This window comes from Ochlerotatus camptorhynchus, unplaced genomic scaffold (assembly GCF_037179485.1).
Source record: "Ochlerotatus camptorhynchus isolate MF236.1 unplaced genomic scaffold, CSIRO-AGI_Acam_v1.1 ptg000284l, whole genome shotgun sequence".
Lineage (NCBI taxonomy): Eukaryota > Metazoa > Arthropoda > Insecta > Diptera > Culicidae > Ochlerotatus > Ochlerotatus camptorhynchus.
In genome coordinates, this window is record NW_027040773.1 from 5,901,304 (window position 1) to 5,922,974 (window position 21,671).

At 40.4% G+C, this 21,671-nt stretch overlaps 1 protein-coding gene across 2 annotated transcripts in view; it reads right to left on the bottom strand.

Annotated features, from left to right (window-relative positions):
• Positions 1–1,870: 1,870 nt before the first annotated feature.
• SoxN (SoxNeuro) overlaps positions 1,871–21,671 on the bottom strand; it is a 63,309-nt gene continuing 43,508 nt past the window's right edge. For both annotated transcript variants that reach the window (XM_065228191.1, XM_065228192.1), the window contains exon 3: positions 1,871–6,623. In XM_065228191.1, the coding sequence (XP_065084263.1) occupies positions 5,213–6,623 (1,411 nt within the window). In that variant the 3' untranslated portion in view covers positions 1,871–5,212. The remainder of the gene's footprint in view (positions 6,624–21,671) is intronic.

The following is a 21,671-nucleotide window of genomic DNA, read 5'->3' on the forward strand; positions in this document are numbered from 1 at the left end:
AGTTGGCACCCCGCTTAAACTCTATTTTGTATTTTGTAAAGATTTACAGAAAAATCAACACGAAGGATGATAAAAGCCCCGGTTGAAACGAGGGTGGTTGGCCCCTATCATAAAAAAAACAAAAGACTGATACGCGGGTGGGTAAAATCTGGTTTGGATTCTCTTAATCTCGATCTGGTATTATCTTAATTCTGATCTGATCTTTGCTTTGTTTGGCTCGCTGGACAGTTCGATTAGTTCTTCCCCGAGCAAAGTCTGAGATCAAATTGAAAACTAAAGCTGATGTTGTGATGTCGCTGATGATGATTACTCAGGTTACGACCAAAACGTTTTCACGGCTTAAAAATATAAAAATTTAGAGCAAACAAATCTTCTTGTGACATCACATTGAAAACCCATTCTGATATTAGTGAGAGCAACTTGCAAACTCAATTTAAAGTACATTTTTCCTGTGATAACAAAACAAATATTAAATTTTATGTTCTGCTAAGACAATGAAAAACAGCAGGCCTGGGTTCAATCCCAGTAGCGCCGCCGGGATGTTCTGAGGCATAACATCTCTGATCACGCCTTCCTTCGGAAGGGAAGTAAAGACGTTGGTCCCCGGTTCATGAGTTGATGGGTCGATAGGTAGGGTCCAGGTGTGGCAGCTGCCTTCCTGGTGTCGGTAGCATTGGTGCTCAGCACGGAAAACAAACCAAAGGAAAAAAAAAGACAATGAAAACAACACTGTAACGACAATTTTTGAAAACAAATGTACAGCAAAACGAAGACAAAATTTATCATCAAATATGTCAATCGCACAAACTGAAATCAAATTGTGATTTCAGTTTGATGTAGATATCAAAATTTGATTTCGATTTGCTGTCATTATGATGCTGGACTTTGCACGGGTCTGGTTGAATTCTTTACGTGACTCTTATTAACATCGACCCAGAGATTTCCCACTTGGAATTCAGAGAATTCTAGAATAAACCTGAAATAGAATTCAGAGAATTCTGGTGGAATTGAAAATATTTCAGTTATTTTGCATTAAGTGATTGATCATTTAGTGATAAGTTCTAGCAAGCATTTTGAGTGAAATTGCTTCGGTCCCATGAAGGTTATTATCAACGCAGCATGCCTACATGACATATTTCACGTCTGAATCCAAGTCTTTCGATGTTAGAGAAAAACTATGGTTTCCGTTAACGGTGATGAAAAATCATTCACACACCGTGCTGCCTGTTTGGCTCATTTTCTCTTTGCGTGACTCTTAACAACGAATCTGGGAAATCTCTGAATCCCACGATTTTCTTCTCTCCTGAGATTCTTTGAAATAGAACTCGGATTATCCGGATTTTATGATAATGTTTCTTTCAATTTTATGAAAGATTCACAATTAATAGATTAGTCATTTAATGTGAAAAGTTTTAAACGAAACACTATTTAAATAAAATCTATGATGTACACCATAAACAAATTCATAATTTGGTATTCCGTAATTGATCTGGAAAACTTATTTTTTGCTGTATGATCGGCAAAATTGTTTCGATTTGCAACTATCGGTAACATATCTACAAGTTTTCGGTTATCCGTATGTGACTATTGCTGAACATTTGTATTTGCTTTACCGATTAAATTTGTAAATCATAAAATGTCATGATACTGATCTGTTCGGTAAACGTTTTACCGATTTTCAGTAAAGAAATTAAAAATACCGAAGAACACAGTAAAAATCGCTGAAGCTCGGTAATCTTTACGGATCTCTTCAGTAAAAAATACAGCTGTCAAAGTGTTGTTTGCAATTTTCTGCATTTTCACGTGAAGTGCGACAAATTTAGTTGCGAATCTTTCAACGGTGATCAAGTGAAAATAACATAATTTACATAATAATTGCTGAATGAATTGGAGATAGAGCTGGAATTAGGGCGTAACAGCTTTTGTAAACAATGGCTTCCATCGATGATATCTAGAAAGTCAATGCTCGCCCACAGACGACTTCCCCTACCCAAGGGTTATGTTGGTTTGTGTGGACGTACCTTGAATTCCTAGAAATTATCGAGAGAAGTCATTGTTTACAAAAGCTTTTACGGTCTTATTCCAGCTCTACCTAGAATTGTAAACTTTGACAACTAATTTTGACAGATTTGTTCTAAACATTGCACTGAACTTTTAAAATCCCAAAAAACTGCGTACACATAACTATCGCATGACTCCTTAAACACATATCACACTGAAGCACTAGTGGCCGAAACCATTGAAAATTAATTTCGAACGACATTCCCCATAATAAAACTGTGAATTGGACCCCGTGGTGCATACGGCCGCTCCCGACACCACGAAAAGGGCGTTAATTTCCCAACAACCCAAAATGAGAATTAAGACCCAAGTTGAAAGAGTCATCATTTCTCTAGCCGGGGCTTGCTAATGAACCGCCGTCCAGAACGAGACCAACCGGAGAAAAAAAAACCGTCCGACGGCCCAAGTTGAGCTCTCTTCTTAGTTATGGGTGAGAAAAAGGTAAATATCACTCATTTGTCATGGCTGCCGCTGCTGCTGGGAGCTACCTTTAGCTCCAAGAACACACCGTCGGAAGGTCGGTCGGTCGGTCGGGAGAAGCTTCCACTTAATGATCTTAGGCTCTCTCTCTCTCCCTCCTCCAGTGGCCTTCTTCTACTTTTGGTCTGCAAGTGTGGAGAACCGAAGAAGCCCATAATCAACACCAGATCACTTGGACCTAATGAAGTGATGATGATGATGATGGTGATGGCTTAGTTTTTTTTAAATAGAAATATCAGTCCCTCTCGGATGGTTTGATAAAATTTGTTGGTTGATGCAAATCGCGACCGGTGGATTGCGCTTGTGGAAAAAGCGAACGAGCATCGATGCCCAGTGGGCAACAATCGAAAGGGATTAAAATAATTTCTGGTTTAATTTTACGACCGATCGATTTCTAACATCTTTCACACATTAATTAGAGCGCGAACTAGCGCGGAGGGATGGAGAGCGAGCGAGCGAAGTGACGCATTTTGTTTTTGATGGAAAAAGTAGAAATCACACCGATTTCGAGACAATTTTAATGACGCTGAACGACGAGATTCCCAAAACAATTTCACCCCTCGAGCTATATTGGGCCCTACACATATATATGTCGCTTGCGAGCGAGGTGCCGTTAATGGGCTCATAAAATTGTCACTCGTAAAATTTGGGATCGATTCCCCTGTTGTTTTCCGCTTCCAAAGCCGACTGCGCGATCGGTTGGGTGCTGCAATCAAAAAGTTCGTTGTCTTTGGTAGTCGCGCAAGTCTCCTGCCTGCCTCGCGCACCAATTTTTTTAATTAAAATCAACATAAAATCTGTGATTATAACTTTCCCCCGCTTGCGCAAACTAACTACCGGTAGCCGGTGAGCTGCTGGTTTCAAATACGGAACCTCGGGATTAATTTAAAAGCTACGACTCACTGTTACAGTGAAATTTAGTAATCGGAATCCAGGTTCTTTCAGGTTCTATTATTAAGTTCACGAAACTGCTCTCGAAAACGTACAAAGTTGGGCCACCTCCGGGAAGCGAGCTCACACTGACACGGACCAGCCGCTAACGAAGCCACCTTCCAAGGGCAACCACTAATTAATTATTAAATGCCCTCTTACGGGGTAAAAAAAAAACTTTCCGAAAACAATTTTCCGCGAATTTCTCCTTAAACTGAACCTAGCGCACGTTACTACGAAGGGGGAACCGTAAGAATTAAAAGTTTCACCTCTCCGACGAGCTCTCTCAAATTATTTTGAATGATTTTCAGAAAACGAAAAAAATCCTTGACGCTTATCGAACTACACTCAGGCAGCAGCAGGATGATGGGCGAACAAAAGACCACCACCACCACCACCATCAGCTCCAGCAACAGCAGCAGCAGCAGGTTCGTCTTTAGCTGAACAAATAGCAATTAATTCAATTTACCTGTCAGCTGTTGGCCGATTTTTTATTCGTTCGACCAAAATTCTGCCTGGTCAGCACCGACCGCCGAGTGCCAGAGTGCATTTCACACGCACTTTTATACCTAAAGCTAAATATCCGAAAAATTTGGTTACCTTTTCAAGTGGTAGGGGCGTTCCAACATAATTTTATGTCACTACCGACCGACGACGAGACTCTGCACTGACCTGCTAATTACTTTATGGCAACTCTTCTTCTAAAACTGGCGGACTAACTGGGCTGGTTTTCTCCTATATGTACACGACACTTCTCTGCTCAACACAGCTATGAATTGGATTGTTTCTGCTTGCTCTCAGTAGATTTATATCAGTTCTGTTTTGCTGTTACTTTCGGTGATTTAAGCTTTATTTTGCGGAGGTACAAAATTAATCAACTAACAACAACGGATTCTACGAGGCGAAAAACTTAAGAGCCTTAGGTATAGGAACGGGGAAAAATTAAAAGTACAGAGTAAATAGAAAATTCAACTTTTAATTGCTACTAAATAGAGAATCCAAATAAAAATGCACAAATTCATATCGATAGAGAAGGGAAAAAAAAGAATTAATATCACACAGTGGTTTTTGTTCCTCTTGCAATTTGCATTTCACAATCTTGGGGAGAGCGATCTCCTCCTCAATGACGACGAGACTTGATCGGAAAGGAATTATTCAAACTTAACAAGGTACACGCGTTTTCGGAAGCGAAATCAGTATCGTAAGGGGATCGGTCGAAACGCGACAAAGTGAACCGAAATTGACTTTGAGCTTGGTCAAATGTTCACGTTATCGCGATCAGACCGTACAGGGAGTGGCAAAGTGAGGATTAGAGTGGCGATATGTCCATTAAATGATTAGTTCTATCGGTACTAACGCAATTGCTGATGTGATGAAGCTGATGATGTCCTAGACTACTGGCGCCTTCGGTTCCCGTGGGTGACACCGATGACGGTGCGTTGAGGTTATGGCCAAGGCTGAGACTGCTACAACTGCTGCTGGAGCCACCGGTACCGGCGGTGCCAAGACCAGAACCACCATTGCTGAGATGATGATGATGGTGGTGATGGTGATGATGATGTCGGTAGGCCGATAGCGGTGACGAGGACGAGGATGAGGACGACTGCGAGGGCGGTGCCCCCGGATGGCTGTGGAACATTGGCGGACCAGTTCCGGTATTGAGCACCGGCGATAAAGGCGGTGCCAGCGCTGCCGGTGATGATGAGGTTACGGACTGGAGACCAACGGAACTGGCTAAGTCTCACATGTGCGAGATGGGTGCCATGGTCCGGAGGACTTGCTGCTGCTGAGCCTGTAGTTCGGGTGACGCACTATGCTGGTAGTGTTGCATCAAATTCCGCTGATGTTCTGCACTTTGCATGTCTGGCACGTGGTACATGTTGATTAGATGGCTCAGATCCGGACCGGCAGGTTGCCCGTACTCGCGTTTCATTATTAGGTTGTTGTTGGTGGACGTAGGACTAGGTGACACGGGTTCGGATTTCACACTGGAATCACTGGGACTATGACTTTGGCAGGAAATTTGGCTGCCGGGTTGGTTCAAACCGTACGGCGATCCTGGCTGCTGCTGGATTGTATTGTATGGTGATCCCGGTTGCTGCAGACCGTAGGGAGATGTCTGCCCACCGGACACGGTGCCGTACATTCCGTAGCTGGTTGCATTCATGTAGGAGTTCAGCGATCCCGTCGAGGCAGCGTTGTGCATTTGGCCCATGTCGTAGCGATGATAATTGCTCATGTAGTGTGACTGTGATTGATACGCTGCGGCCGAAGCATCGTGCATCATGTAACCATTCGGCATGTAGCCATTGGGAGGCATTTGGTACATATCACGATTGGCTGCTGCCGCCACGGCCGCTTGCTGTGCCGCCGAGATTGTGTTGCTATTCCGAATGGTATTGCCTTCGCTCGATTGCAACAGCGAACCCACCCCCATTGGATACTTCTCCTTGGTTTTAGTCAGAGTCTTCGTCTTCCGGCGTGGACGGTACTTGTAATCCGGGTGTTCCTTCATATGGACCGCCCGCAATCGCTTTGCCTCGTCGATGAATGGACGCTTCTCCGTCTCCGAGAGGTCCTTCCATTGTGCTCCCAACCGTTTGGAAATCTCCGAATTGTGCATCTTTGGATTGTCTGAAGCCATCTTCCGGCGTTGACCGCGTGACCACACCATAAACGCATTCATCGGTCGCTTCACCCGATCGGCATTCAGTTGTGCCGCCTTGCTGGTGTTGTTATTATTGTGATTGACAGTGACTCCCATATGACCATGGGTCTGACCGGTTGAGGTGATGTGATGATTACCAAGTCCCGTCGTGGGCGGTGTCTGTTGCTGGGAAGCCTGCGATGGCCCATTCGGACTAAGTCCGGAACCGGGCTGCAACGGGGAACCATGCGGATTGGTATGGGTCTGTCCGTACGAGCTACTGTTGTTGTTATGCGACGACAGATGCTGCTGATGACTGAGATGTTGCGCCTGATGACCCAGCTGTGATTGTCCGATGTTCATCATACTCAGCGATCCCAACGCCCCGTACGGTGACGTCGAGTGGCTGTGCAGGGAGGACGCATGATGTGGCGGCATTGTGGCGTGCAGTATGCCGCCTTTCATATCAGACTCCATGGTCAGCATATCGTCGGCGGTGCTTTGCCTGTACGCAAACAGTTTGAAGGTCTTCAGTTAAAAGCCACCGGGAAAAAATATACACACAAACACACCCGCGAACGGATTTAATCCTATAAGCCGTAACCGCTGCAACGCGAAAACGTTAGTCTTCCTGAATTATTCAGTACCGCTGATCCCCACAGAAAACAACACACATCATCCAAACATAGATAAATCCACAAACATTTAACATGCTCTTCTTCGCCCACGAATAATCATCATTCTTGATTTAGAGCTCGCCTCCTCCCGACACCAAACTGTTTCACCCTCCGTTGCCAGAATCTTCTGGTCACTGACACTCGGCTTTAAACTCGCAACTTTAATTCAAACAATTGCTTCTTTGTTAATTGAAACCTTCACCCCCTTTGGATTTTCACTACCATTGGCCGGGATCTATTGTTAGTAGTTTTTCTTTTGTTTTGCCCCACGTGCTGTCTCACTCACACTTTCGATTCACTGTCTCGCTCTCTATTGTTATGTACCTCGACGCTCACACCCCACCTACTACTACGTTCGGCGGTGACCGGGTCCGTGCGCCAATTCAATTGATCGATAGTACAAAAACCGAAATAATCATAATCATTACACAACAACAATACGCACACGAGAGGAGAACAATTCATTGACCATCGGCACTCGGCGCACTACGAGCGGACGTCACTCACTTTCACGATCTCTTCACCGACGCACCGACGTGTGTTCGAAGATGATAGTTTTCCCTTAACGAGATTCGAAACCCCGACGCATCGCACTGATCGAAATCCTTGCACTGATTAAACCGAGAAAGCGCTGTTAAACCCTTCTAGGTGCTTGCTTATACACGGAACGAAACGTGGAACCGTCGAACCGCCGTTTTACTTCAGGTTCTAGAGTGGAAACGATTTCAAAACTGCGCTACACAAACTGGCGACGAGAACGGCCGCAAAAATGCCTCTATACAGCTGTGAACTGAGCACCCTTCTGTTTCACTATGAGCGCTTGGGAAAACCTGATAGCATCCAACAGCTCAACCAAAGCAAACTCTGCCAATCTACCCCCACTACCGTAAATTGCCCGAAGCGGCCGCGCCTGTCGACCCCAAACGAACCAATCACAACCAACCTACCTACCTACATCACCATAAGCGGAATGCGTAGTTATGCTACAATCGTAGCATATGTACCTATGTGTGGGTTGATTAATATGCTGCCCGTGTCGGCGTTCTCTCCCATTACACGCTCTTCGAAGCAAACCAAGCCTCGACAAACATCACACGCACACACACACACACACACATACCCGCACCGGACCCGTTTGCCGTAGTAGACAGACTGGCTCGCCGTAATCTCGGAATTCCGCTTCTCACGACGAGGTAACGCAAACTCAGACATCCACACAACGAGAAGAGGCGTGGCTAAAATCAACCCCCGCTTTCGGGTAATCGTGCTCTCGCTCGCATGCCATAAAACAACCGTGCAACGTTGCCGCATTTCAACCGTCCGCTCTTGCCATAATACGACGCGCATCCAATGGTTTAAGGTCAACCCAATGCGATGTGCCATAATGAAGCAAAAAAATCAGAACCTAAAGCGCATAGATCCATTCGAGAATCGAATCGAGAGGCATAGAAACCAATATATTTATTGCGATTGGAATGTTATGTTCGTCTCCTCTCACCGTTGACTGTGTCATCCCCTTCGCGAGATTTGGATAGAATGAAAAATCATTTTATGAATTAATGCCCTGGTACGGTTTTTTTGCTTTTCCCTGTTCGCGAATTCAGACCAAGGGAGATTCCACTTACACCACTACACGTGTTCTAGACAAGGGAGACCTGCTGGCGACTCCGAAAAGTTGACCAGCTCTAGTGGACAGGAGGGCACACGGTGGTGGCGGCGGTGGCGTTTATGAACACGCTGGCCATCGAACTAGTTGTTTGAACTTTCTACTTGAACCTTTGCCGCGGACCGTTTACAACCATGGATCGCATACAATTTCCACTTTGAAATTCAACTTATTTTAAATAATAATAGTTTTTGTATGCTTCCCGTCCCATCGTATGTATAAGGTTCCAAACGTCCACGTGATTCCAGGATCTCCTTTTGTAGCCCGCCTCGCCAGCCTTCTCCGGTCCTCATAGGTAAGCGGATTGCCAGAAAACCGGGGCGAGGAAGTATTTGTCTGATTGTGATTCATTTCATTCCTGCCAACGTCGCCACTGCCGCTGCCGCCGTCCTCTTTGTCGACGGAGTTCTGCAATCGTAGATTGGCATCGATGGAGAGAGCAGCGGATCAGAGGAGACGCGACTTTCGTCGTTCATATACGACTCGCCCAAGCACACACACACAGGGAGAGAGAAAGGATTTCGAGTGTTTTGAACTAAATTTAGAATACTTGCTCCCTTGTTGTTGGTTGGTATGGCATGGTTCGTATCCTTGAGCCTTCCTGACACATTTGAAGATCCTGCGAGCTCAGAGGGAACCGGGAGAATGAGACAAACAAATTGAATGAAATAATGCATCCAGGACACAGAAGTAGAAGGACGACAAGGACGAAGGCAAAAAAAAATCGGTGAGTGTTTGCAAACCAAACGAGCGAAGATAGGTGTAATCCTGTTTTCCGGTTTTTTCCGTACCGGAGCGATCACGACGGTAAAGAACTAGTTTCGGTGTCCCCTCTTCTGCTAAACAGGATTTACCAGCGAAAAACCTATGTAGACATGTAGGAACCAAACGAGGCAAGCCTGCAAGAAGAACCTCATTGTGTGGTGGAATGTTTTTTTTTTTCGGAGTTCGAATTTTAGGAGGGAGATAAAAGTGCGACGCAAATTCTAATTTAAAGTTTTGATTAAAGTGCTCCTGCACCGGGCAGAGTTTACGGTCTTTATCGTTATTGGAATGGATTTTTTTAGACACCAAGCAGGTAGTTTCCGGTATGGACGAGTGCTGCTGCCAATAAGAACGGCAGCAAGTGCAGTTTTCTACAAAGAGATGTGAACCATAGACCTGCACATTAGCCATGCTAGTTAGTTAGTTTATGTTTGTGCTTTCAGTTGTTTGCTCTACCTATGTTAGATGAGCTAACGAAGCAATACAGTAAAATAACGAGTTCAGTCATTTCTACCGCAATTTCATCCATAGCCCAAAGACAAACATTTGGAGTGACGATGGAAAATTAGAATTTTGGGATCCATTTATAACCCTTTCGGGAAGTTCATTTCAACTTAGATTTTTTGGGAACTTGGTAATTTTCAATAAATAATAAAATAACATGTGATGCATTCTAAGGCTGAAAAAGGTGTATTCGTGGAAATGGCACACCCATAAACAGTTATAACTTTTTTCTATTATACCAAATGACTTGATATTTTCCAGGAAGAGCGGCATGCGGAAAATTTATTATTTCTTACGCTTTATTTAAATAAACTACGCACCAAAAAATCGATAATGCTCATTCATTCCTTTCCATTATACAGAGGAAAATGGAACGAACTTTTGATTGGAATTGGTTTTTGGCTCCGGAAATAAGGGTCACATTCCGGAAATATAGATATGAGGGGTGGTTAAAATTAGCAACTTTGTAAAAGTACCATTACCACGATTAAACCTCTTTGAACGCTTCTTTACTGTGTAGCAACTCAGATTTACTGTCCTTCCCATGGACACTGTCACTCAGCACAGTGTGTGAGATTCAGCAGATTGGGCACAATCATCAGCACAACCTCGGCACATTACATTCTCGTAGGTATTGGTTTATTTAAATAAAATGGGAGCACTGCTGGACAACTCTTATTCCATCATCGTACGCGGGCAGCCATACCGTGGCGGCCATCGTGACATAACACAGTGGTGACTCAATTTTGGACGCACGGTGGGGGTGGTCATCAAGGTTCTGACAGACAGTACTTCAAACGCGAGAACTTTAAACGCATCCGAAAGCAGGCGGTAACCAACAATCAACTAGGACGCAAGGACGGAAGATTTCCCGCCTCTCGTGCTCCTCAACAAAGGCAAGCGAATTCTCAGGTGCAACCCGCCCCCATCAAGAAACTTCCGGTGATTTTGCTGGACAAAAATACCCCCCCCCCCCCAGATTCTGGAGACAACTAACATCGCAAAACAAAAACCCCGAAATCTTCGTCAACGTGACCGGTGCCGCAAAAAAGCAAGAGCAGATCCAAGTGCTCGGTAAGGTCATCATGCGGGGGGAGGGGGGGGTGCTCCAGGGGTGGTGGCGTTGCGTTCGTCGTCAAGAAAGGAATCAAGTTCACACTTTATCATCGAGGATCTTGGTGTGGAGGTGGAATTGCCAACTGGAAATGTCAGGCTCATCGTTGTTTACTGAACTCGGCAGTGTTCCGCCAACAACAGATTAGCAAGCCAATTCAACGACCTGACCGCCATCACTCGTACTAGCTCCTGATTTATCGTTGGGGGCGAGCTGAATGCCCGCCATGAAGCTTGGCGGAACTACCAGCGGAACCAGAACGAATGTCTACTGTTCGACCACGCACAACATGGCCTGTACACTATGCTGTTTCCGGACGAACCAACTTTCATCTCTCCGGCGGGAAATCTCTCCACCCTGGGCTTTTTCCGGTCGAACATAAGACTATCCTATTCGAATTAGAGATGAACTAGCCTATGGCTAAAAATCTCTAAAATAAAGGAAAAAAAAAAACTATCCTAATAAATTTCTTATGGTTATTTTGCTTAACGATGTGTTCAGGGTATCATTCTAACTGGTGGTGCCTGAAGTCAGTGTCAACGTAGTTGCAGCTAGAAGCTGCCTGCGTAAAGTCTACCACCATGGCAACTGGGTGCAATTCGAATGAATGGTGTGCAGAAACATCGAAACCGCTCGATGACATCGACCGGGCGTTGGAAGGACTCCATCAGGCCATATCCGTGGCTGATGAGGCATGTGTTTAACAAGTTCCTGTGAGAGGTATGTTTGTTGCTATTGATTCCCACACCCGATTACTAATTCGGATGAGAAATGTTCTTAGACGCCAGTTTCAGAGGACTGGAAATTTGAAAAAAAAGTGAAATGACCGATCTGAACAGGCAGATTGTTTAGAGAATGGACTCACTCCGAAATGAACGACCACTTCAGACCATTCTGAAAGCTAGCCAAGGTCCTGAAAACTCATCCCAAACCCGTTCCACTTCTCAGAGTCGAAAATGATGACAATGCGATCAGTGAGCATGTGGCATCATCGTATTTGCTTGGCTCGACTATCCAAAGCCCGTTCGATGATCAGATTGCGCAATGCGTTCAAAACCTAGATGCCTTCCCTTGTGTCGTGCCTCCGGTGGATATGATTATAGTAATTTGAAATTCTTTCTGGAAGTCCCTTGAAAATGTTTCTATAACAGTCCAGAAATTCTCTGTAAAACACTAAAAAAATATTAAAATTCATAGGGTTAACTACCCTATTTCCGGCTTATTAAACACAACCCGCAATTAGTATTTCTTAATCTAGCGCAGTTTAGCACCAAACGGTATGTTATTATTTATGATGGCTTCTAAATGTATGTACCTTTCCGTAAGATTTGATAAAGAGAAACCAATCGTTGAGATATTGTCAAAAGTCTAACACTGCTTTTTGACGCCAAACTCGGCCTACGGATTCTAAACTCGGCCTAACGCATTGAAACGTTATTGAAAAACCAATGAAATCACTTCGGCCTATCGGATGAAGATCAAAAATTGATTCGGTCGGAGCGCTTCTTTTGTTTTTTGGGAATAATGGGTGCAAACCGTCATGTCACGCGTTCTCATTGACTTCGTTCGGTAGCTTATTAACTAAAGTATCGTACCAAACGCATAATTGACTTAACTCTGAAATCATGGATTTATTTGAAGTTTCCTGCTCGATAGGCCCAAAATGGGCGATTAGGCCGAAGTAGTTCTCTACGCTACTTAGATTCTCCTTAGATTCTCCTCGTATTTTAAACTCTTTCTAATAATTCATTGAAGTTTTATATTTTTTTAAAATATGCTTGAAACTCTCCGTAGAGTTTCCATGCATTTCACCTCAGATTCTCGGGCCTATCCGAGAATTTTCTTCAAATTTTCCTCAAAATTATCTTGGAGTTCTCCTCTAAATTCTTCTGGAAATTTAATGGAATTCTGCGTCAATCATCGTCCTTATAGATTTGTACTCTCAAAATTCACTTTTCTGGGTATTTTTCACGAATTGTGGAAACTTCTTCACTCTTGGGAGTTCTATAAAAAAACTCTCTTAGAGATTTTCCTAAAGCTCTCTAGAAAATATTATCTGAAATATCTTAGTGTTATCTCCAGAATTCACTCTAAAATATGCCCAAATTTGTTTCGGAAAAAAAACATTCTAAAATTCTCTAAATAGTACTTCAAAGTGACTGTATCCTGAGGACGAGGTATATTTTTCCAGATTTGCCATCTTTCGGGTTTTCCCGGTGACTTCAAATTCCCATCTTTTTTCGGGTTTTCTCGGTTTACTGGTCACTCTGCATTTTACGTATGAAGCACCCATTATATTAATCCCATTATATTTGTTTTGCCTTGAGCACATGTTGTGACCAAGCTCCACAAGAAAATTATTCCGGATAATACGCTTAACCAAAAGCTAATTCGCGGATGGATTCCTCCAGTGAGAAACCGTAAAACCAGCGCTTTCACCTCCAAAATTCTTTAAGTCAATTCCATCTAAATTACAATAGCAGCAACATTACAATACTCAAATTCACTTAGATGCGAATTTTACGAGCTAACCAGGTTTCCAATGAAGACCTAGAATACTCAATAATGCCACTTTATGCTGTCAAGGCAATTTATTTGAATCATTATTCAATCAAAAAAAAAGTCCTCCCAAGCAAGACCCTTATCCAATCCAATCCTTATCCCTTATTTAGTTAGTTCTCTGAGCTGTTACTGTTAAGAACAAAATAAGGAACAATAACTAGAAGTATTCAGAAAAATCATCATCTTGGCACTGCAACATTTCAAAGGGGCGTAACTGCATTTTTAAACAATGTCTTTAGCCGTCGATTTCTCACGAATAAAAGCTCACTCATGAAAAATAATGACACCAGCAGGTACAGGAATGTTTCCTCTACCAGCTAGCATTGTAATTTTGGAGAGGTAAAATTTCATTCGCGAGAAATTGACGGCTAAAGTCATTGTTTACAAAAGCAATTATGCCCCTTTGAAATGTTGGCACTGATCTATTCATAAAGCTGGATTAAGACAAGGCAAGTCAATTGATCAATTCAGAATCTACTGCGAACAAGTGTCGGTTGCGTAATTGTCGGGTAGATGCACACAAAATTAATCTTGACAATAGATCACCTGAGTCAATGCGTTGCGAAATGATATTGTTTAAAAAATAAATATTTGCGTAATCCCGACGTTCTTGCAATGTTTGAATACTGATCAACAAGCAACGTGCTTCATGTGACGGGAGAGGAAAAGCCGTCGAACCTAACTTACGTTGTGCATTTAATAAAAACTGCTTTTGGATTGACTCTATTCGTTCTTCATGCTTTTCTCATGTAAATAAGGTGACTAAACAACGCTACAATATTCTAATATTGACCTCACATGAGCAACGTTAAAAGATTTTATTTTTTAAGAAGACCGAAACGTTTTATAAAATTAAGCATATTGGCGTTTATTTGATCCGTTTCTTTGCACGGGTGTGTTTTTTTTTGTAACTAGCGTAAGTGTGCCTGCGATTTGCATTGAGTGTCGGAGATTGTAAGTAATCTGAAGGATGCCTCGCTGGATACGCCCAAGACTAGACGGGCAGTGGCTGGTGGCCGTGATCGGTTCCTGGGGAAAGCACTAGATGCGACCCTCCTCCCAGATGACCATGACAATACAGGAAGTATTGGTATTGAAAGGTAATTGCTATTAGATATTTTGTAAACAGTGACAGATAGCGGACATGAAGAACCAGTGGAGGTGCCTGGCAAAGGTGTTTATCCTAGACAAATAGTAAGTTACAAATTCGCTGTTGTCGTTGTCGTAGGCGCCGTCGTAGTCACTGTCGTAATCGCCGTCGTAGTCGTAGGCAGTACCGTTAGTATATTTAAAATTAACCAACCGCTGAAAATATGAATTATCGTGTATTTCTGTTGTTCATTACATGCCAAGTAAAATTCGAGAGCGTAATTTCATTTTAATAGCTTGTTCAACTAGGTCTTAAACAATCGTCACGTCGGTCATAGCTTGTAATGATTACCTGAACCATGCGTAACGAGAAAATTGAAACATTTAACGTCGCGTGAGGCCTTTAAGGCCTCTTTCGTAGCTTTTAGTTTAAGGATTTCAAAGATCGTCGGTTGCATTGGCTTGCTTATATTAAAAATGTATGGTTAGATCGCTTGTTTATCGTGTATTTTGTAAAACTTTTCGTTGTCGTCGGTGCCGGGTCTGAATAGTCATAAAAACTTGAGTAACGCTATAATGTGATATGAAGGGCTCGGTGGCCTTAGCACAACCGGTTTTGCTTACTGAGCAGAACATCATGAGTCTAATCTCAAGCACATTCACATTCAAGATTCGTCAATCGTTTTATTTGTTAACATGACTACATGGTAATAACAGCAACTCGATGATTAAAAAGGAGCTCGTCTGCCTAGTGGCAAACGTTTTTTCTTACTGAGCAGAAGACCGTGGGTTCAATCCCAAGCTCCTTCGCGTTATATGATTGTTAGGACATCAATTCAGCTTATCGTTTACCAAAACTAACCCTGCGGCAAACCCAACCCAACCCTTTTACCCAACATCCCAGTGATTCCTCGTGGAAGTGCAGAGGTGTTATCGGCTTCCATCAAAGCGAGTGTCACGTCAACACATTCCTACCCCTTCCTTTCTTGACCTGTGTTCGGGCGCGGCCGGCGCTGGTATTGCCTAGTTTGAGATCACCAGTTTTTACACATTGAGGATGATTGCTAGTCCCAAGCATCGTCTATTGGTTCTCTGTGTAATTACAGCTGGTCTGGCAATAACAGAGTAGCAACCGTGGGCGGTCAATCATGCTCATGCTCATACTCAGAATAAATCTTTTCTCAAACACGTCACGCTTTTTAGATATGATCAATGATGATCTTTGTGCGATCTGTGAACTTGCATTACGAAGGTGCTCCGCGTTTGCTTAGTTACCTAATAAGAAGACATTGCATAATTATAGGGTGGCCAGTGAATTTTTATCATAAAATTCCCGATTTTTTCCCGGTTTTCCCGGTTCAAATTTCAAAATATTCCCGGTTTTTAATATTTAGCAAAAAATAATTATTGCAATATCACGATATTTTCAAGGTACTTAGAATCAATTTGAAAAAAGGCTTCAGTCCTCTTAAGATTGTAAAACACTAGAATTTATGAAGTACTAGAAACATGTATTTTTTAAGGTCGCACAGTCGAACACTTCCGGGCTGAATGGGTCATTCAGAGGAAGCTCACCGGCCCAAAAATAAAAAAATATTTTCGGTACGTTTTTATTTTTCTAAAAATATTGGGAAAAATTATCAAAAATCCAAGAAAATCAGTTTCTTCCTTAGATTTTTGTCAAAAATTACATGCAAAATTTTTTTTTCTATCCCATCATGAAAAAAAATTGAACTCTCAGAAAAACCGAAAAGTTGATGTTTTGTGTTTTTTTGAGTCCAACTTTATGCCATAATGACTTATAAAACAGGTTTTTGCACGTGAATTTTCTTTAAAAAATTAGAAAAAATGTGATTTTTTTAGATTTTTGATACTTTTTTTCAATTAGAAAAATCAAAACGTAATTATTTTTTTCGAAGCGGTGAGCTTCCCCTTAAACCAAATTTTAGAGGGAGACATACAATTAAGAAATGGTTTTAAAAATCTTGAGCTCGAGACGGCGCAAAATTTATTTGTGAAGTATCGTGATCTGTACGAATATAAATCTTAAAAACAAATGTTATCTTAAGGGGAAGATTACCGCCCCGAAAATAAATAAAAATATTTTCGGCTCGTTTTTATTTCTCTAAAAACATTAGAAAAATAAATCAAAAATCCAAGAAAATCAGTATATTCTTTAGATTCTTGAGAAAATTTACATGTAAAAATAGTTTTTCTATCTCATCATGAAAAAATATTGGACTTTCAGCAAAACCGAAAAGTTGATGTTTTGTGGTTTTTTGAGTCCAACTTTATGCTATGATAAATTACAAACAATATTTTTGCATGTGAACTTTCTTTAAAATATACGAAAAAATGTGATTTTTTTAGATTTTTGATATATTTTCCCAATAATTTCGTAACTCAACTTTTTTTTTCGGAGCTTCCCCTTATGAACAATTTTAATTTCTAAGGTTCTGAGGCTTTGACATATGTTTATAGAGTCCATTTTTTAGAAATGTGTGACTTCTGAAAATTTATCCTAAGAAGAAAAAACAGGATTAGATTTTTTCCTACAATACGAGTCTGAGAAAAATACTCAAAATGTGGGATTTTGAAAATGTTTCTAGATCCCTAATTTAGAATTTTTTTTTTCGAGCTTCCAAATTTGGAAAAATTACAGTCCCTGGAAGATTTTGCTCGCTTGGAAAAATTTTCAGGGTTCTAATAATTTGAAGAACTTTTTATAGAATTTTGAAAATTCAAGATTCTGAGAAGAACTCGAAGAAAAATTCAACGGAACTCTGACAAGAATCCCAAACTAATACTACGATTATGTTCAGAATAACTCTTAGAAGAATTACAAGGGATTTGTGAGGAGAACTTTAAGGAGAGTTTCTAGTTGAATCTGAAGAGAATTGTTTGCGGATTTTGAGGAGAATTTTAAGGAGAATTTAAAAAGTAATATAAACATAATTTAAAGGGTTTTCTGATAATAATTTCAAATGAATACCGAGAAAGATTCACAAGCGAACTTTAAGCAAGATCTGAGAAAAATGCCAGGGTAATCGTGTTCTGAGGTAAATAAAGAAAAATGCTGAAGAATTTAAATTTCATTCTTAGGAAAGTTTCAAGAAAATTCAGCACATAATTCCAAAGCATTTCTGTGAGGAGAGTTTTGCGAAACATCAAATAATTTCAAAGGTTTAAGATTATTAAGAGCTGAATCAACCATTTTTGAGCTGAAGAAACATGTGTTTGCTTGATAAAGCTCAAGCTGTTATTCAACTTAACTTTTATTGATTTTTCCGGGTTCTCCCGTCAAATTCCCGGCTTTTTTCCCAGTTTTCCCGGCTTCTTTTCAAATTCTCGGTTATTTCCCGGTTTTCACGGTTTTCCCGGTTGCCACCCTGTAATTATTAGAACTATTTCCGAAATGAGGAATGAAGCGTCGAGATAGCGTTTTAAAATATTCCACACAAATAATATAGATACCCTGATCTAATTTTTGAATTACTGATACAAAAGGATAATTCTTCTACATTCTTCTACTATGCATTCTACTGGGCCGAACAAGGCTGAATGAGTCATTAGGTCGACTGTGGGAAAGCGCCATTACAAAGGTTGAACACAAAAAATCCGGACACGAAAATCTTGTTAGGGGTTAAAAATACGTTTTATTTTTCATAGTTCAATGTACCAGCTATACATTTGTAGGCATTATGCATATTGTAAGACCATTGTTTCAGTCTTCTTTCTTACCATAGACCATTTCTCAAACTTTTCTTTGTACAAGGCCCATCATCTTTTGCACGAGCCCTGTTCCCACTTTTCTGCCAAATTCCATTTCCGCTTGAAATCTTTCAGGCCAATTGCAGCTCCACCCGTCTTCTACAGTTTGTGCTTCATAATTGACCAGTATATCTCAATTGGCCTTAGTTCCGGAGAGTATTGGCTGTACCACTGTTTAATGGAATTTGAGTAGTGTCAGCTTGCCAAGTCCGGCCAGAATAAGCAATCTACCTCATGCTGCTCCAGAAAAGACACTTATTAGGCACTCCTCCTGGTAAATTTGCTGGTTCATGGTCCCAGTTTCGCTTTTCAGCCCACAACTGCACATTGCTTGCCAGACAAGGAACTTTTTGGGGGATTTCATTTCCTTTTTGATTTTATATTCTTCCGCTACACTCTTCCGGGGCACTCTTCCGGTCAACCGAGGTATAAAATTTGATCGAAAACTGCCAGGAGCGGATAGACCGAGATTTTCGTTTCGAACGTGCAGGATCGAATCGCGACGTGCTTGTTCCGGTGAAGCCATGATGTAAACAAATGAACTTATCCTGACAACCATCCTGATGAGTCAAATATCGAGTGATCAGAATTGTTTATTCAAGATACCAGGAATTCATAAAATTTTTGAACTTCAATTCACAAGACTCCTGACGAGATTTTGGATCATTTGACATTTAATCCTAAAAAATTAATCCTGACAAATAATCCTAAAATTTTGGAAATAAGAAAGTTTTCAATACATTTTACCTTGAGAGGTGTCCGACTAAAGAAAGGAAAACAAGTACTTGAATGAACCATTTGTGTTAAGATCTCTTTGTCTTGTCTTTGGAGATTTGTTATTATTCTTCGATTATTTTCAAGCTTTTGCACTTTGTGGAAATATGATATATTTTGGATTTAGTTTTAATAAATTCCAGATTATTTTTCTTTTTAATCTTTAAATTCTATTGTCAATTGTCTTTTAAAATAAAATAGGTCTTCGATTAATTTGCGATACCTCTAACCACAAGATATTAGGAAAATGATTCTACAAAAAGAACTGCAAGATGCGGGAAACTTACAAACACAGGACTTACACACTTTTGAAGTTACCAAGCTCTATTTATAAGTTCCGAAGTGATTTTTTTTTATAAACCTTTTAGAAACTTGTGAGATAAATATATAAAGGCGAATATTGAGCACAAGAGAAACTTACATCAATGCTGACTAATTCAAGCTGTAATGATAATCGTAAGACGGACCAAAAACCTATTGATCCCCTGTGCTACCGTAGGAAGGAAAGGGTCATAGAGTTTAAACGTTCAAAATATTAAAACATCTTTAAAAAAGGCTTATTACATTATTGATAATTCTTGCTAGGAACTGCCTGAAGAATTCTCCTGAAAACTCACTTGGAGTTCACCTCAGAATTTATTTAATATTATCCTGAAATTCCCATGGAATTATCTTAGGAATATTTTTTTAGTTCTGCTAGGAAATCCCAAAAATTCTTCGAAATGCTGCTGGGGTTCTCCTTTGAATTATCTGAAAAAGAAAACACCGGAATATCATTAGAATACTCCTCGAAATCCACTTGAAATTTAGCTCAGAATTTTCTAAGGATATTCCTAAGAAATCCGTTTGAATTATTCTCATTGAATATATTTTGGAATTTCCGTTGAATGTTGCCCCTTTCCTTTGAATCCAACTCACCTAAAAAATAACTTGCAGTTCTTCTTAGATATCTCCACAAAATTTGTCAGAACCCTCTTGGAATTTTTAACCGAATTCATTTGAGGTTCGATAGGAATTATACTTATATTTAATCCATAATATACCACCTATGAATTCTCCGAAAAACTCACATGGAAATATGCTAAGGGTTTCCTTTTGTCCCAAAATCTTCTTTAAATTATCCTCAGAATGTCCTTAGATTCCTCTTTTATATTATCTTGAAGTTCGCCTCAGAATGATCATGGTGAAATCTTCCTTCTCGTTCAAATTTCTCACAATTCCTTAAGAATTAACGTCAAAAGTTGTTATGAATTTTCATTAAATTTTGTATCGAATCCTATTCAAGGTTGCCTTGAACTAGAGTTCTAGGACTTGGTTAAATTTTAGAGATCTGGATTCAAATTAAACTTAAACCAATCAGTAGATTAACTACACAAATAGAAATCTCCTTATACCTTTTGGCAAATTTCTATTGCTGATTATTCATAACGTGTATAAGTCAACTAATAAGCAGACGCCTTGCAAAAAGTTAATTTCATGTGTCAAATGAAATGCATAAGCGGTCACATATACCTTTTATGCATTCTTATAGGACCTATGTCCCTTTGTCTTATGGAATGTATAAGGCTGATGTTTTGGCAAAAATGTACACTGAAGTCTTTTTTTACACGGTTTTTTTTACGCGGTTTTTTTTACACGGTTTTTTTACACGGTTTTCCACGATTTACACGGTACGTTTTTAACGATTTCTCGACGACGATACAACCTATCGACTTGATTCCAATCACATTATCCGTTTCAAGCTATTTGTAATCGAATGGCATACTTAAAAAAAAATCACAATTTTTGGTGTAAATACAGAAATTTTTAAAATATGTCTATATGGACCATATCATGCTTTAATTACAAATGCCTTCAAAATCCGATTTTTTAAAAACATTTAAGCATGCGAAAAATCAAAATCTCGTAGGTTTTTTTTTACACGGTTTTTTTTTACACGGACCGTATCCCCCGTGTAAAAAAAGACCTGAGTGTATAAGTGAAACACATGAATAAAATAATTGATTTTCGTTTCGTGTATATATAAAACCAAATGCTACCTATTGATGAAGTGTTTGATTTTAGTTACAAGAAACTTCTTATATGTATTGTAAGGAAATAAATATTTGACATGAGAATTTGAGACTGTTCAGTTATGGGTAACCATTTAAATTCCATCTTGCCGTATTTAAAGTTCCAGAGAAGCTTTACAGAGCTTTACAGGATTATATTTAAGTTCAAGTATTTCTTTCAAAAGAATTTCTCCTTATGGAGTTCTTTACAGAATTCTTCTAAAATAAATTCGAGTTTATCGCTGGGAGTGCTTTGAATTTTCTTTATAACAGTGCAGAAATTCTCTGCAGAACACTAAAAAAATAAAAAAAATCTTCCTTAGATTCTCTTTGAATTATATACTTATGTAAAGAATTCGCCTCCTAGAAATTCATGTGTTTTTCACCTCTGAGTTCTCATAAATTTTGTATCTGAATTGTCTTGGAGTTCTCCTCTAAGTTCTACTGAAAATGCACATGGAGTTCCCCTCTATTTTATGTGGAAACGCTTTCCAAGTCGTTCCTAGTCCAAGTTGTACCCAAGAAATTGTTCACAGCACTACTTAAAAAACACTGATCTCACACAATTGACTTGGAGCTC